The sequence below is a fragment of the Puma concolor genome, chromosome A2 (assembly GCF_028749965.1).
Source record: "Puma concolor isolate L17-30 chromosome A2, mPumCon1.1.hap2, whole genome shotgun sequence".
Classification (NCBI taxonomy): Eukaryota; Metazoa; Chordata; class Mammalia; order Carnivora; family Felidae; genus Puma; species Puma concolor.
The window spans coordinates 141,501,981-141,519,584 of NC_141668.1; the positions used below are offsets into that span (position 1 = coordinate 141,501,981).

The window sequence follows — 17,604 nt, forward strand, 5'->3', positions numbered from 1 at the left end:
CAGTGTGATCAACGTTTATTTTGCAGTTGGCAGAAGCAGTATTCAGTTAAATATAGGGCACTTGGTGTGTGAAAAAACCATCAGTGTAATTTCACAGAAACTTCCTTTTTTTCTTTCTTTTTTAATGCTGCCACCTGAGGTACTGAATGCTTTTTCTTAGGTGTCTTTGAATTTGATTACTGCCTATTAGAGGTGGCAGTTTATTCCCCCACTGCCTCTTGTCTTTCTACAGAAAGTAGGGGAAAAGTGGTTTATTGATTTTCATGAAGCTTTTAAATCCGTAATTTTCTAATTCTTCATCAGTACTCAATATTATACAGGTGATTATCTGAAATCTACTGTGAGTGAGTCCCCAGCCACACTCCCATGTGTACATGATTCAAACAGGCTTTAACTTCTAAGCACAAGTACAGAACGAAATGCCCTCATTTCGTCCCCAAATACTTTTTACTTGGAACGCTAATTGTGCATATACTAAAACTGACCGTAAGAATCATGGTGCGTCTCTTTGTGAGTGTGTGTTGGGCGACACGGTCAGGGGGGACACGAAGAGGGAGATAGGGAACTGTCATCTTATCGGGGTAGACTGGGTTTGAACTTGCAGGTTGGTGGAAGACATGTTTTAGACAGTTACAGAATTGCGTGACCGCAAAGGACACTCTAGAGCAGTTAGCGGCAGCGAGAGAACTGAGGTCCAGGATCTGAGGTCCAGGATGCCTGTCTGGCTTGGTCTTATACCAGGGGAGTACTCTGGTGAAACAGAATGGGCAGATGGGGAGTGCCTCTGCCCGCTCCGCCATCGCCATCGCCAGCGTTAAGTCAGCGAAGACCCCTAACAGTCTCCTGAGCCATTTGCATATGTGAAAACAAAGCCTCAGAGAGGTTAAGAAACTGGCAAATGATTACACAGCTGGTGAAGTTGCAGGTTCAAGATTTCAACGGAGATCTTTTAAATCACAAAAATTGCATTCTTTCTACCGTGCCTCCCATTTCTTTCCACCGGTATGATTCTTACCAGTGTGAAAATTTTCTATGACCTACATCATCTTATCTGGGCCTCATACAACAGCCACAGACGGATACAGGATATACGTTATTGTCCACACGTTACAGATGAAGACCCTGGGCCTCAGGAGATTTGACAGAAAAGTGGAGGGACTTCACGGTCAAGTCATTCGCCCAGTAGCACATGAGTAATCCAGTGGTTGTCAAAGGATGGCTCCCAGATCATCAATACCAGCATCAGCATCACCAGGGAAATGAGTAGAAATAAAAAGTCTTGGGCTTCACGCAGACCTGCTTATTAGAAGCTGTGGGGATGGGGGCGCCTGGGTAGCTCAGTCAGGTGAGTGTCGGACTCTTGATTTGGGCTCAGGTCATGATCTCAGGGTTTGTGGGATCCAGCCCCACGTTGGGATCCATGCTAACAGCACGGAGCCTGCTTGGGATTCTCTCTCTCTCCCTCTGCCACCACTCGTGCTGTCTTTGTCTCTCTCTAAATAAATAAACTTAAAAAAAAAAAAAAGAAAAGAAAATCTGGGGGTGGAGCCCGGCAGTGTCTGGGTTTAATAAGCCTTCCAGATATTTCCGATTTACACTACGTTTGAGAACCACAGGACTATTAATCAGCAAAACTGACTTGTACATCCTGGTTCAAAGCCAACTCTAGTAATCAAGCCCGTTAAAGAAGTGTACATGTTTTGCACAAACATACTCTTTTCCTTGTGTGATGCCATTTCCTCTTTTGGAGTATGATTGGGTGATATTTTTGTATACCTGGCTTACTATAGATCCCTGATGCAGGGCATTTGTTTCAGATTTCTAAATCAGTGCATCTGCCCTATCCTCCCCTCTTATATAAGACAAGGCGCCCCCACTGAATCCGAGAATAGCAGGTGATCGAATGGAGTGTAAGGGTCGTGGTGGGCAGTGCCAGGGATTGTAAATGATACATTTTGGTCCAGCAAAACGCCAGCTTTTCTCCTCAGTGTAGAACAGAGAGTACGCAGCTGCAGACATGTTTTTGTTTTGATTCCACAGTGCTGACCTGAACAGTTTGTGTATTTCATTCCTCCCTTTGGGGATTATTGTCAAAATTTCAAAATCAGATTTCTGACTTTGGTTCTGATTCAGGTCTCCATTTTCTGGGAGGAAAAATCGCCGTATCTGGCAGCTGTGGACTAAGGACTGACAAGGCAGCAGTGGGGTGCGCCTGGGTCCTGACTGCTCTGTGTACGTGGAGCGCGTGCCCTCCGTTTTGCCACGGGCCCCACTGCTCCCTCTTGCGTCCCGGACTCTAATGCTGAATGGCCTTTGCTCTTAGCACTTGTGTTAGCACTTACCTCACTGCAAAGAGAAAAGTGAATTTCTGGGCCTTTGTCTCTGCTGAGTGCTGAATTAAAAGCTAGGCTATTTTGAAAGAAGATAAGAGAGACCCTGTTTCTTTGTGGAAGGGAAAAAATAATCATGCATTGAACCCAGGAAAAAAGCAGCCGTTTCCCCTTACCTGTCTGGCCCCTGTGAGCATCTGAGGTAGTGAAGGTTGTCTTTCCATCTGGGAGGCAGTAAGTTACACTATGAAGAATTTGCATCTTCACGCAAGACTGGTACCAGGCTGGCTGCTAGAAAACTGATGGAAGCTACCAGATACCCGTCGGGTATTTTGGTGGCTTCTTCCCATCTGTGTATTTTCTTCTGGGTGATGCTTCCCATGGCTTTGGGTACAAGCTTGGGATAACCTCTGCCATGTGTGGTTCTCCTTCTAGGTGGTGATCATGGAAGTCCAAGGCCTCAAATCCTTGGCTCCCAATCGCATTGTGTATTGCACCATGGAGGTGGAAGGAGGAGAGAAGCTACAGACCGACCAGGCTGAGGCTTCTAAACCAACGTAAGTTCTGTTTCTCCACAGCTCATCTTCCAGAAGAAGGTTGCTCTCATTGCCACCATTTTGTCCAAGTTACAGGTCTGGTTTCCCCAGAAGGTTCTAGAAGGCATATATCTTGATTATTTTCCATACAGGATGACTCAATTACATTCTTATTCAGCAGCCGTAATAAGGATTCCAATTCCTGGGGCTCCTGGGTGGCTCAGTCAGTTAAACGCCCGACTCTCGATCTTGGCTCAGGTCATGATCCCAGGGTTTGGGGATGGAAACCCACACTCGCTCACTTGCTTGCTCTTTAAAAAAAAAATGTCTGTAAGAATTCCATTTCCTTCAGAGCTGAAAACAGAGGAAACTTAAAGAAATAATCTCCATTCTGGAGGCTTTATGTATTAATTTTAGAGAATTCAGTCACATCTTCAATCCTTTGATACGATGTACCGGAGAGTTTCATACAAAATTTCTTTTATTAGATTTACTAAATAATATTTGGTTAATGGTATAAGTAATTTGTTCAAAAGTTTCTTTATGTGCCACAGTTATGACTATTTCAGTAAAGCAGTGTATTATATTAGATACATTAATTCATTCAGTCAGTACATATTTGCCAAATGTTCACTCTGTGGGTACAAGGTAGAGGTGCCCAGGGGAGAGGAAGGTAGTCACTGCTATAGTTCTACAGATCTTATACTTAACATTGAGTGGGAGGATCAGAAATATAATCACATTAATGTATAATTACAAATAGTTATAAATGTTGAAAAAGAAAAAGTGCTTTGACAAGTGACAGCAGAGGACTCAAATCACTTTGTGGGGAAAGAGTCAGAGTTGGGCTTCTTTAGGAGGTACAAGACATTTGGGCTAGTATTACAAAAGTTGAGTGAAGCAGGTGGGAGTGGAAAGAACATTCCAGGCAGAGTCAGCTTGTGCAAAGGCCCTGTGGCCAGCAAAGGCCTTGTAGGAAAGCAGAACTGAAAGAAGGCCGGTGGAGATGGAGTTCAGAGAATACGTATGCCATAAGCTGCCAGTGAGGCAGGAAGGGACCACACAATGAAGGGCTTTGCTAGACTATGGAGAGGAAAGCATGGAGATAGGTGATTAGAAATGTGTTTTAAAAAGATCACGATGGCTGCAGTGGAGGGATGCAGGAGACCAGCTAGGATTCTATGGCAATCGTTCACAAGAGTGATGATGATCAATTCATTTGGGTCAGAAGACTGTCAGGCCTCAAAGATTCTTGACAGGTCACTACTATTTCCCTCCCACCCCACTGCCTCTTTCCCTTCCTTTTCTATCTCAATTATGCCAACCAGACTAATGACCTTTGTTTTGTTATTGTTGTTAATTCAAAGTAGTCATAAAAAGGATGACCCCTGATAGCAATGCCCTGCTTCTCCTCCTGCAAAGCATTATGAACTGTTTAGCAGAACATGAATAGTTTACCAGGATGTTGAAACAAAATAGTTCAAAGAAAGCACTGCATGTTTCCCAGACTAGAGAAAATCTAGGGCATTGTATGCCTTCAAGTTTTTCTTTGCATAAATAAGCTCGGAAGCTGGGCGAAATTAATGAACGTAAGCAAGAGGAAATGGAAACCAATACAACTTGTCACACACGATCCTTCCTCCCTTTTTTTAAACTTAGTTTTCAACTGAAGATGAACGCAGTTTCCTTTTTACTGCCTGCCTTTGATACAAATCCCAATTTTCCCCACACCTGTCACCATGGCCTGATCATTATCAATGTTATTATGTTATGCTGCATTATTTATGCATGCTTTTAAAAATGTGTCGTATGTGGGGGATGAAAAACCTATTTGGTGTTTCTGCCAACTTTTTAGGTGTTGGGCTCAATATGGTGTCATAAGATAGAGGAGGAAGGAGAAAGCTCTGATTATTCCGACAGGCTGTTGTTTCATATGAGCTATGGTAGCTTAAAACATAATTCATATCATTTTATTGGGTTTAAAGGTTTTAGCTGCCAGGGTAAATGATGAGCTGATCTTAGTGTGTTTATGAATGCTCAAAACAGAGTTTCAGATTACAACTAAATATGGAATACTTCAGTCTTTCTACTTGACATACTCGTATTTCACATACATATTTACTCCTATCCACACATGTGCATTATTATGTCCATATTAATAAACATCTCACACTGAACCACTTTGCTTTTCTAGCCAAAAGTATGATAGTTTCATTTCTCTTCCATCAGTGAGTGGGTACTACTAAAACCTCACAGAGGATTTTCTTGTTTGCCTGTTTGTTTTTAAATACAGTAAGAGTGCAGATTTCAGGTCTAGGGTCAAGTCAAATCGGTCAGCAGTGGCTAACTGCAGCACTGTGTTAAGAAGGGTTCTGAGGCCAAATCTGTACTCAGAGGAACTGCAGCACTGTGTTAAGAAGGGTTCTGAGGCCAAATCTGTACTCAGAGGAAAATAGCGCATGACAAACTTGGAATTGGAATGTCTGCCATAGGAGAGGAAGAGGTCTAAGAACCTCATGTTTGCCATTTCTATAGCACCCCAAAGAGATAAACCCAGAGTTTGAAATGTAGCGATACTTGTGTTTCTTGCTGTCTCTTCTTTGATCCTTTTTTTAAAATGGATATTTATTTTTAAGAGAGAAAGAGAGAGAGTGTGAGAAAGAATGAGAGCACATGCGAGCAGGGGAGGGGCAGAGAGAGAAGGAGACAGAGGATCCGAAGCAGGCTCTGTGCTAACAGCAGAGAGCCCAACACCGGGCTCGAACCCACGAACTGTGAGATCGTGACCTGAGCTGAAGTCGGATGCTTAACCGACTGAGCCACCCAAGCGCCCCTCTTTTTTTTTTTTTTATCATTCCTGCATCAATTCTGTTTACAACCTCTATCATCTTCCTTGTAAATCAATAATTCTTTTCCCAACTCTCTTCTTTGCCAGTTTCTTTGTCCTAGTTCAGTTCTGGAAGGTTTTTTTCTGCCTCTTGTGGTACCTGGTACTAGGAGCAAGCCCATTGGTACAGGGGCCTTTTCTTCCTCCCTCCCTGGTGTGGACTTACTCAGAATCCTCTCTAGCATTTTTTTTTTTCCTTTGAAGCTTATATTTCTTCTCTTTTTTTTTTCTACTTCTAATTTTTCCCATTGCCAATCTCCAGTTATCATGTCTGCTCCTTGATTTTGATTACCCCAAAAAGTATCCTTTGGAGGGTTATCTTCTATGTGTCCTAATAACTCCACTTCGTTATCTGACAAGCGTAGCCCTTTTCCTGCCCTATTCATCCTCTGAATCTTGTCTTTGACTATTCTTGCCACCAGCATATCCCCATACTTTATTTACACATTCTAAAATCAAAATTAAATCCAAGCCTGTTTTATTACTCTTGAATTCTATTGTTGCTGCTAATAAGTATTTCCACTCAGCAACTGGGAACCCACATCTTATCCTTCATGTGTCTACTAGGAATTTGACTTTTGTCTTTTTTTGTTTTGTTTTGTTACCAAGTACAGTCATGAATCGAGGAGTACGTCGCATAACCCACTTTGTCCAAGGGTGTAGGTTTTTGGAACTCCAGTGTATAGATAATTCCAATAAAAGCAAGGGCAGAATGGTACCTGCAGGGAGAACGATTAAGTTTGGAAAATGCAAGACATTAAATCTAAGTTATTCAATCTTCGTGGGCATTTAAAAAACTTGGAAGATTTCCAACCATATAAATGAACCTACTTAGCTTTGTTTGTTCATGAGTTTCCCAAACTTATTTCACCTAATACCTATTAGCATCCTTTGGAAATGCTGGTCTATATTGTCCAAATCTAGTCACGGAGTTTCCAAACTCTCCCTCACCTCCTCAGCCAGTGCTGTCTCTTTACTTACAACCAGGGCCCTGCCCCGCATGATCATTTTGGATCCGGTGTGTGTAATGTAAGACTGCTGTGTTCATGACTTAAAGAATTTTTTTGATTGGAAAAAATGGCGTCTGCACGCATGTGTCTGTGTGTCCTCTGTTCATCCTTCATTTTAGTGTGCTATCTGTGGGATTATTTTCAAGCAGACTATATGCCCTCGCAATTCACTTGTCCTCCTGTCCTGGGTTTTTAATGTGGAAAGCCAGCAAAATATGTTATCACAATTTTCAAGCAATGTGTTTATTTCAAAGACTTTTGCCTCCATTTGTAATACATTGTTTCTGCTTCTGTGAGAAACCAATGGAGGTGCTGAGGCAGAAGTAATTGAAATGGTGTTTTTTAGGCAGGCAATCTCAGGAAAGCATGGGAGTGGAGGAGAGAAATACTTTGTGGATGCAAGAACTCAGATACATTTGTCTACCTCCCATGGAACAGAGCAGAAGACTTTTCTTGTCAGCCCGAGGTGTTTTTCAAAAAGCCCGGCACACTCAGCTCTACTGATAACAGAGATTATGTATGTTTTTATCAAGACAGGACGTGGAGTAAAATCAAATCATGGGACAAGGAAGTAACTGCTTTTCCATTTGTTTGTCAGTTCTTCTGATCAGGTCAAGAACGATTTTATTTGGGTCTGGTAGATATTTAACACCACCAGAGGCCTCAGGCTCTGAGTCATCTGCAAACAGGAGCCTCCAGTTAGAATTTCACAGCATTGTTTAGATCTCATTTACCCAAAAATGTTTTTTTGTATACTGGGCCTTGAAGTGGTTTAAATTGAAAGAGAATATCTTTTCTGAATGTCTCCTTTGAAATGTAGATGTCAGGGGCTGATAGGAGGGGTGGGGACTGGTATTCCCTCAACAAGGGACAGGGGATGCTTTCTTTGTGTCCTCCTGGTGCTGGAGCTACAGCCTTGAATGACACACGTCAAGCTCTGGCCCCATAAAGTGTGCATTCTCATAAAGGGCACAGGCAGGAAACACATGAACAAGGAAACACGTAAGATAACAATCATCTCTAATTTGCATCACCTTCCATTCACGGCCGGTGGTGCTGCTTTGTCTTTTGCATCAGGGATGTAAGTTTTCTCTTTTAAAGAACTATATTAACATTTAAACGTGAAACAATTTAAATAAAATATATTAAGTAAATAATTGTTATGCCCAGAATTCGTGATCCCCAAAGACCACTAGGGAGCCGAGTCCGATGCAAAAGCAAAGAGCCTTTATCCGAGCTAGCTCGAGCTCAGTCCCCTACCTGCACCGACGCAGCGGTGAGATACCAGGGAAAGAGAGCGAGTTTCAAAAGGACAAAGGTTTTATTGGGGCCTAGGGGCAGTTGGTGAGGTAATGGCTATGGCCTCAGCCGATTGGCTGGGGAAGGGTCCTGGGGAAGGGTCCGAGTCCTGTTAGGCAGGTGAGGGGGGGTTACTCAAGGGGAGGAGGTGTGGTCAAGGTGAAGGACACAGAACAAGATGGAGTTGGCCGGCGTAGGCCTGCCCTTTCAATAATAGCACAGGTGGTGCCTAGATAATGGTAAAAAATAATCACGGAAGTATCCTGTGTTGGTACGTGGGAACAGCAAAGATTGGGGAGATGGGATGCAAATTAATTTAGAAAAATTGATGTAAGGAATTCCAAGATCTTCCCTGAGTATAAGATACACTCCAAAGTGACTTTCTTCGTGGATTTGTATGGTGCAAATTACTCTCTAAAGAAAAGCAAGCCCTGTGGATTAAATATCACAGAAATTTAAGTAATTGGGCTAAAAAGAAAGGCAGTTTTAGTTAGCCGTCTAATGTTGTGTTCAATTATCCAAAATTATATTCTTCTGAATGGAAACCAAGGATGCCACTTGACCTTTGATCCTTTAACAAGTTTATTATTCCCTGACAAGCCATGGGCTTCGTGACATATGGCTTTCATTATTGTCACGGATTAGAAAACACAACCAGACTGTTTCCTTCCACTTTCCAGGGGAAGAAGAAAATAAGATGCCCTCATTGGTAGGTCCTGCTACAGCCCTGGCATTTTTCAGTGGCACCTTATCTAATGAGACCACATTAAAGCAAAACACGAACACAAAATGCAATGACTTTCTGTAACACTTCTCTTCTGTGAAATATATTGTTTGTCCTAATGGCAACTCTGAGTGGGCCAGGCTTATTATGTCCAAATTACTCATACAAATGGAGTTGCATTAAATCGCCCCCACAGTAAGTCAGTTCCAAAGTCAGGAAAGGAAGTTGTGCCACCAGTTCCTTGACTCATATTATCATCTTAATGGTACTTCCTTTCTCGGTATAACGAAAAATGTTTTCAGTATACTGGACCTTGGAATGATTTAAATGGAAGCAGGATGTATTTTTTGAATAGCTTCTTTGAAATTTAGATGCAACAGAAGGATATAAAGGGTGGGCACTGGTATTCCCTCAACAAGGGTACACAGGACGCTCTCCTTGTGTCCAACTTGTGCTGGGGCTGCAGCCATGAATGACATAGATCACTCTTTGGCCTCATAGAGTGTACATACTAGTAAAAGACATGGGCAATGAATGAACAAATAATTGTTTAAGATAATAGCAGATTGTAATTCGGTTCTAAAGGAAATGAAGAGACCCACTGTAGTAAAAAGTCCTGGGGAGGTAAACATGAAAGGAGGTGATTCTTAGGAGGCCTCACTCCTTTGTCATGAGGAGTGAGGCCTCCTAAGAATCACCTCCTTTCATGTTTACCTCCCTCGAAACTCCATGCTCAAGGTCACAGTCCAGGAGGCATTTATGTCGTACCTGAGTGGGAACTTGGCTACCACGTCTCTTGTTTTTCTTACTGAGAGAGATGCTTAGCTTCTTTCAGAGTCAATTAAATCATAAATGGTAAAGGCCAACACTGACCCAGAAATTCAATTTTGCTAGGCTCCCAGAAGATGTGTGGGTTGGGAAGAAGCAAAATTATAATTACAGTTTGGGATACTCAGAGACTGCCCTGCCTCTTAGACCAGAAAGATTTCTCCAGAAGCACAACTTTTATTGAAAACCAGTTTGTGTTTGCTTGTGTTGGCTTGCTTGGGTAGTGAAAGGAAGCTGGCTGATAAAAACAAGAAGCAGTACTGTAAAGGGTAGAAAGGAATGGAGTTCTAGAGACCAAGCTTCAGAGACAGAGCTCTGAGCGTTACACATGACTCTTCCATAAATATGTCACCCCATCTTGTTCAGGTTACCAAGCTTTCCGGCTTCACCGTGTTCTGATGAGTGGTATCCAAGACCACTTCCTGCACCCCCCCCCCCCCCGGGCAATTCTGTAAGATGTTCATCTACTTGATCCAGAGAAGAGCCATAATGGCAGAACTTTAAGGCAGAGTTTTCAGGAATTTCAAGTAACACTGAGGTAGTGAAGTTTCTAGACTTGGTAGAAGTTCAGAACTGGATGATCGAGTAACGGCTGAAGTTTGACAAGTTACACAATGATGTTCCATCCTAATGTAAAAAATTCATGAAAATTCTGATTTCATGAGTAGTCCAACATAGGGCAGGTATATAACAAAGATGTATTTTTTTTTTCTTAGCCCTTTAGGGACCAAGGGACAGAAGGTTCTTTTACTTTCTGGTTCAGCTCCTCAAATACATTGCCAGAACTTACCCATCACTTATACCTGATGCTAGAGTAATCTGAGATTGGGACTGATTGCCCATCACTGGTTAGTGGAAATCCAATGCAATGCATTTCTCCCCAAGTGTGGAAGACCACTGAACTTATCACTTAGTGACCAGGGAGAATATGGGAAGGAATGGTATATTGTTTCTTACATGTAATAGTGGAATGCAGCCCAAGCACTTAATTTATCCTCACTAATAAGAAAATAAGAGACGTTTGCTTTAGATTCATCAATGCATAGAAGCAATATGGCATCTTGGATAAGAGCACAGAATCGGGAGCCAGAGCACTGGGTCCATATCTCAGCTGCATGACATTGGGCAGGTTATTTAACTCTTTGTGCCTCAGTGTCCACGTTCTTGTGAAAATTAAATTAATTAACATATACAGACTATTTAAAACCCTGCCTATCATGTTGGCTATTATTATCATGACTTCATTCTTCTTTGGAGGGAGGAAAGAGAGCTGGAAAAAAATGGCTAGGTCTAAAATAGCAATTAACTGTTGAGTAATGTAACACCTTCTAGGGACCAGGTCCTGTGCTCAGTATTTCATAATCAATGTCTTATTTAATGCCCTACTGACACCTACGAGATAGGTACTGTTATGATTCCATTTTACTGATGGAAATGCTGAGATTCAGGGAGGGTAAGTAACTTGGTGAAAGTTGCACAGAAAGTTGCTGAGCCAGGAGCCAAATCCAAAGCCTGTACCTTTAACACATTCTGCCACTCCACTTCCTGAAAGAAATCATGCCACTAAAAGCAGGCATTTTTTCATTAGCATTGACTACTCAGCAAAGGTGTCTAACAGGGCTCATTCCTTTCCCATAAACGCAGTTACTTTATGGGGTAAATCAGTGCCCCTGCTTACAAGGTGATGAATGTGCCATCACACATCAGCACTAATACGGGTGCTCCAACTCACTGCAGACTCTCAGCTCCGCAGGCATAATTCGACCCACACGAGTCTGTGTGAGACTCAGCTCCGCAGGCATAATTCGACCCACACGAGTCTGTGTGAGTCGGCAGAGATGAACCTGGGGTGGCCCCGACCTGCAAGGTGCTTACCAGATTCCAAAAGGAGCCACTAATGATAATGCTCGTCATCTCTCCTGACAGAATCAGTATCAAAAACAATTGCCCCTACCATTCATTGAAGTCTGCTAGATGCCAGCCAGTGAGCTAGCTGATATCATATGGTTGAGTCACACAGCCCTGGGTTTAAATCCCAGCTTCACCGCTCACCTGCTAGGTGACCTTGGGCAAGTGGATCCTCTTTCCTGAGCTTCCTTTCCTCACATTTGAAGTGGAGACAACAATACAACCTGCCCCGCGGGCTCGGTGTTGAAAAATATGATCCATTTTAGCAGCTGAGTTCAATGAACGACACAGTGTAACCTTTCAAGAAATAATAGCCAAAGACAGACTGTGATCTCGCTGAATCCCACATGGCACTGTTAAGAAAGAGGTACCCACTAATGCCCTCGTTACCCATAAGGAAGAAGCAGTCCAGAGAAGAGGCGTGCCATAAAATCCTACAACTCCTCAAATCTAGGCTGTATGATTCCACACACGTGGGAAAATCTGCCTAAGGAGAAAGGGCACGATGGCCAAACTTCTTTCCAGAGCCAGAGGACAGACCCCCAGGGTAGACTGCCATCAATTAGATGATACAAGAGCTGGTTCCCAAAGGCAAGAGGAACAGAGAAGGGCAGGAGTCCTTCCTGAATCCCCACCCAGGGTCACAACATGCCAAATCATTCAGCCCCCTACACCTGGGTCTCTACACGCCCGTTCTTCCAGCTTCTTTCTGGATCAGAGCCTTTGTTCAAGAGAGGCCACAGTGCTGTGGAGATCATCTTTGTCTGTGTGTTATCCATTTTACGGCAAAGTGCCCTGTGCTGTGATACAGAGCTCACCTCACTGCAGGGCTGCAGATGAGTGTGGGGCCTCTGGGGAACACAGATGCTCTTCTTGTCATAATGCCAATCATCGAGGTGTTTGGGACCTTCTGGGACTCCAGTGCTTAAACTCTAGAGTCCCCAAGTTCCCTGGGTTCCTTTGCAAGGACTTAAAACTTTCACCCCACCCCACAGCTTCTGGTTCAGAGAATTTGGGCTGAAGCAGCTATTCCAGGGAAGCTTTCGTAGCTGGAATCTGGTTGGAAACATTTTGGTGATAGTATGGAAAATAAAGGTTCAATGTAGGCATAAGAGCAAAAGCTTTGGGGTAAGACAATCCCTAGTTTGGATCCCATTGTGCCATGGACCTTGTTACATTGGATGAGTTACTAAATCTTTCTAAACCTATGTTTCTGCAACTATAACATGAGGCTAATGATACATATAGGCTTGTTGATGAGGCTTCAAATTTAATAATATATGCAAAGCACTTGGGACAAGTGTAAGAATTGGTATTCTTCTTTTTGTAATTTATTATTGCCTTCAGTGGAGCGAGGGTGAAAGGGAAACAGGTAACAAAGGCCATCAGTCAGGTGCCCTTTATGGTTTAGATGCATGTTTTTAGTTTTCCTTGGACTGCGCTCATTTATACGTAAATTATGTACTTGTACTTGGAAAAATCTGTATATCAGGCTGACTTTCTTATCATACCTTACATATATGATCAATAAATGTTGATCGACTCAAAGTTAAGCCTTAATGGCAAATGGCTCTGGGAAAAGCTAAGGAGAAGGTCCCTGTGATGGATTTGAACCCTCTTTAGAATACTAACGGTCATAACGATAATTATGGTGGAGATTTCTGTACTGAAATGAGTACTAAGTATCTGAAAGAACAGAAATGGCTGCAAAATATCTAAAAGAACAGAAAAAGTATGAAAAATCAAATGAACCCATTGCGTGAACTCTTTTCAACATCCAACCACTATCACTTTTCGAGTAATGAACACAGTACACGTATGTATACACACACATGCACACCAAAGAATTGCTAGGTGCGTCACCAGTTAAAGCACATCTGTGTAAAGTTGGGTGTATCTTGTCATTTAGCAAACATGCTATCATGGTTTTGTTGTTTGGGATTTTTTTTTCTTCTGTAAATGTACTAGAGAGACAAAAGGAATAAAAAGAGAGCTCTTGTCTACCGTTACTTTACATATCAAGTCTTTGATAGGTACAATAGGTACAATAGAATTGCAATATCAATAATTGAGAACTGTTAGGAAAGAGGAATTGGAAGCAGGGATCTTGGCACTTGAAGTCCCAGTTCTGCCCTGCCATGTTGTCACCTCGTTTTTCTCGCTGCTGCATCAGATCACACAAAGTATCCACTCCGACAGCAGAACTTGGTGATTTTCTGTTGAGCCAAGTATACATCAAGACTTGGGGCCTGGAAAATGCTTCTCTCTTTTGCACGTTCCTACTTAGAAGACCCCACACAAAACACATCTCAAAGCCAGCCTGGCCTCCAGAAATGGCAGCCTCTGGAAGGACTTGTTGTGCTCTTTTGGTCAACTGTGACCAGAATTCATACCATGGGCCTGCCACCTGCTGATCTCACAGATACCTGTAAGTCAAGGGGAGCATCAGGTTGTAGAGAGAAAAGCACAAGATGCTGTTCACTATACTTCATTCATTCAATCAACCCTTCCTTCCTTTGTCTCATGTGTGTGAGTACCTACAGCATGCTCAACACTGTGCATGGTGCTGAGGACAGAGCAGGGAACAAAAGATGAAAAATTGGGATGGCTCTGTCGCTTGGGCTTCTGACTCTTGACTTCAGCTCAGGTCATGATTTCATGGCTTGTGAGTTCAAGCCCTATATCAGGCTCTATGCTGACAGCATGGAGCCTGCTTGGGATTCCCTCCCTCCCTCCCTCCCTCTCTCCCTCTCTCTCTGTCTCTCTCTCCCTCAAAAAATAAATAAATAAACTTAAAACAAAAAATCCAAAATCCTGCCATTATGGCACCCCCAGTCTAATGGGACAGATAATCCCATTAGATTAGATATTAGATAAGACCACTTTAGATCATTGGGTAGAGTTGCACCAAAGTTTGGGTTTGGCCTTACTCTTCAGTCAGAATCTAGTAACTTTGCTTCAGCTTTGTCTTTGGAAGACCTGATAGTCAAATGTTACTTCAAAGTCATTTCTGTCATGCCTGCATTTGCGTGTGCTCAGTGATCATGTAATCACATAAATAACCCCCATCGCCAATCAAGGTGATAATGTCTATAATACAGGCAAGGTTTGCTGCTCATATCTTAATACTCATTTTAAAATGTAAGTGAACGTTACAAATACACGTTAGAGTCAAGATCTTTATGTGTGCTTTTTATGTTGAATTCTGTCAGTCGCTGGTTCCGCACACACACTAACACATTATTTGTTATCAAATTGTGAACAGAGGTCATCCCTTGCGATTACAAAACTGTTTATTTTAAATGAAACAAATGACTTTTCAAATGGTTAAATAAGTAGCTGACTATTGAAACAATGGGTTAACTTGATATCTTTAGGAGGAACATTCTATCCCTTCTGAGCCAAGAAATCTATAAAATTTAAAGTATAGTACAAGGCAGAAAAATAAAGGTTAGCCTGTATCAGAATTCTAATCATTGTAGACCCATTTGGTGTACCAGCCTTCATCACATAAGACAAGATACAATAAAGCTTACCTTAATCTGTTCTATCCAGAAGAAAGAAAAGCTTAATAAGTCACTGTCACTGTTGACATTTCCACACACTGGCAGAGCAGGTCCCCAAATATTTCACTCCTCCACCAACCTCAAAGCAAATATCTACTTAGCTTCCAACCTTAACATGCCATATAGAGGCACCAAAACAGAATGCTAAGAAATTCTTGCTCCTACAGCATAATAACCAAAGTTTACATTTTGATTATTAAAATATCAATAATAAAATTATAACTAAATCATTAATAATTTTATTTGACTCCTGTATTCTCAGAAGCTTATTTTGTGATGTCCGTGCTTAGCCTTTTCCAAATATTTATTGTATCCCTCAGTCTATTTAGCATTCAGCTAAAATGTGGGTTAAGGGCCTTTGCTGTGAATCGAGAATGATTCTGTGGAGATTAGCCACATTGAGGAGAAGTTGTTGTAATTAGACTGGTCAGAAAGTATCCCCAGGAAGGGATGATTGAGCTGAAATGTAAACAGGAAGGAGCTGGTCCAGGAAAGAACGTGCTGGGCAGAGACAAAGGAGATTTCAAGACCCTGCGTAGTGAGGAAACTGGCACATGTGAGGGGCAGACAAAAGGCTAGAGACGGGTGAAGAATGAGGGGGAAGGAAGTTGGAGGTGAGTCGGTGAGGCTGGCTGAAGCCAGATTTCACACTGATCTGGAGACCAAGGTTACTAGTCTGGATTTTAAGCCAGCAAGTAACTTGGTGGCTGCTGTGTGTAGTAACTTGACTACATGGGGAACGGGCAGGAATGAACGCAGGGACACCAGTTGGGAGGCTGCCACAGTCCTGTGGGAGAAGATGGTGGTTGATGGTTGCAAAGGAAGGGGAGTAAAAGGGACGGGTTCAAGACCCATGGGGATGCCGAGCCAAGCCTTCTGGTTTTTCACTCTTCCCAAGTGCTCTACCTCTGGAGGTCACGTTCTAACCCCATACAACACTGGACTCCTCCCTCACGACGGTGTTGTTCTTCGTTATCACCCCACCTTGCTTTGTACACACTGCTTGCCGATTTGTAAGCTGTAATTCCTGTGTCTTGGTGAATGACCTTGGGGGAGTTGACGCCAGCCTGGCGTCGCTTACAGCCTTGTGGGTAATGGATGTACACCCGGGAGTTGGGACAGTCCGTTCTCTCGCCGGGCCTTTTCTTCCCTGCAAAGATTACTCTACAGCTGTACCAAATTTGTTCTTTCTCCACGTTAGCAAAGACGTGTCTTTTACAGAATGTTACATGCTGACATTAGGGTGACATTGACACCAGACCAAAAAAGAAAATTAATGAATTCACGTTCCCCTCAAGGTTTCATTTTGTGCTTGGTTTAAAAGTCAGATTGCACTGTGCTTGTGGTAATACTTGCTGCTGGTAGGGAGGTATTAATGTGAAAGGATTTCAAGAAATAACCTACAATGGGTCCAATCTCACAGAGCAAGGGAGCAGTTTTCTGTAGATAATGTGAGTGTTGGGTACTTGAAGTCTTTCATGAGGATAATGTTTAATTACATTTAAGTAAATCAGGCTTGACTCCAACTTCATGGTGCAAATCTTAGACCCAGGACTCTGCTAACAGATGCAGCTGCTGAAAAATCTGGGCAGAAAATACATATTTTGTGCATATACTTCAAATAATATTTTTTAGTGTCTATTTTGTATAAGGCACTGTGCTCAGTCTTATTATTGGCTTAGTTTTTAAAATTAGACGTGGTGTTTTCTGATAAAAAATTTAATATGTCTATTGCTGAAATTTGGGGGAGATTGTAAGGAAAAATGTAAAAATTGCTCATGACCCCAATACTGGCAGCAATGATTGTAAATAGCACGGTGTTGCTTTCCAGGTTGCTTTTCTGTATCTGTGAGTGTGTGTGCTTACATACCTACAGATAAATGCACATGATAGATAAGCTTGTATGGAAATCTTCTTGCTCATCTATGATTGTTTATCTTGGAGAAATTCCTGGAAATGGTATTGTTGGTTCACAGGTAGTTAGTTCCTCCATGCTGGTGAGTGGTGAGTAGGGTGACCAGCTCATCCCAGTTTGCCCAGAGCTTTCCAGGCTTAGCACTGAAAGTCCTTTGCCCTGGGGCAAAGTGGAACAGTGGGTCATCCTACATGAGTGAACACTTCTGTTCCACCTCCGTCATCCTGCATAGTGGGGGAAAGTGTACACTAATAGTCGCCTGCTGAATTTGTCGGGAGACCTCTGTCTCTTCAGCTTCCCCCATCAGGATACCATCTTTGTCTCCGGCAACCGTCAGAGCATTCACTGGAGCTTTTTGTATACAAACAGCAAACAAGTCATTGTGCTCATGCGAAGGTCATGCTCCGGCCTCACTGAGCAATCTCAATTTGCTCCATTTGTCTGGATACATAAATAGCTTCACAATTAGAATGATTATGTAAACAGCAGAGTGAAACTCCATGTAAACAGATTACTTTGTAGAATTTGTACATTGAAGTGAAAACAAGGAACACCTTCCTTACATTTGTGTAGGAGCTCCTGTGGCTATAGCATCAGGAGG

General features: G+C 42.5%; 1 protein-coding gene across 29 annotated transcripts in view; it reads left to right on the forward strand.

The window, feature by feature from the left end:
- CADPS (calcium dependent secretion activator) overlaps window positions 1–17,604 on the forward strand; it is a 481,928-nt gene that overhangs the window by 234,720 nt on the left and 229,604 nt on the right. For all 29 annotated transcript variants that reach the window (XM_086697709.1, XM_086697711.1, XM_086697714.1 and 26 more), the window contains exon 6: window positions 2,766–2,887. In XM_086697709.1, the coding sequence (XP_086553835.1) occupies window positions 2,766–2,887 (122 nt within the window). The remainder of the gene's footprint in view (window positions 1–2,765; window positions 2,888–17,604) is intronic.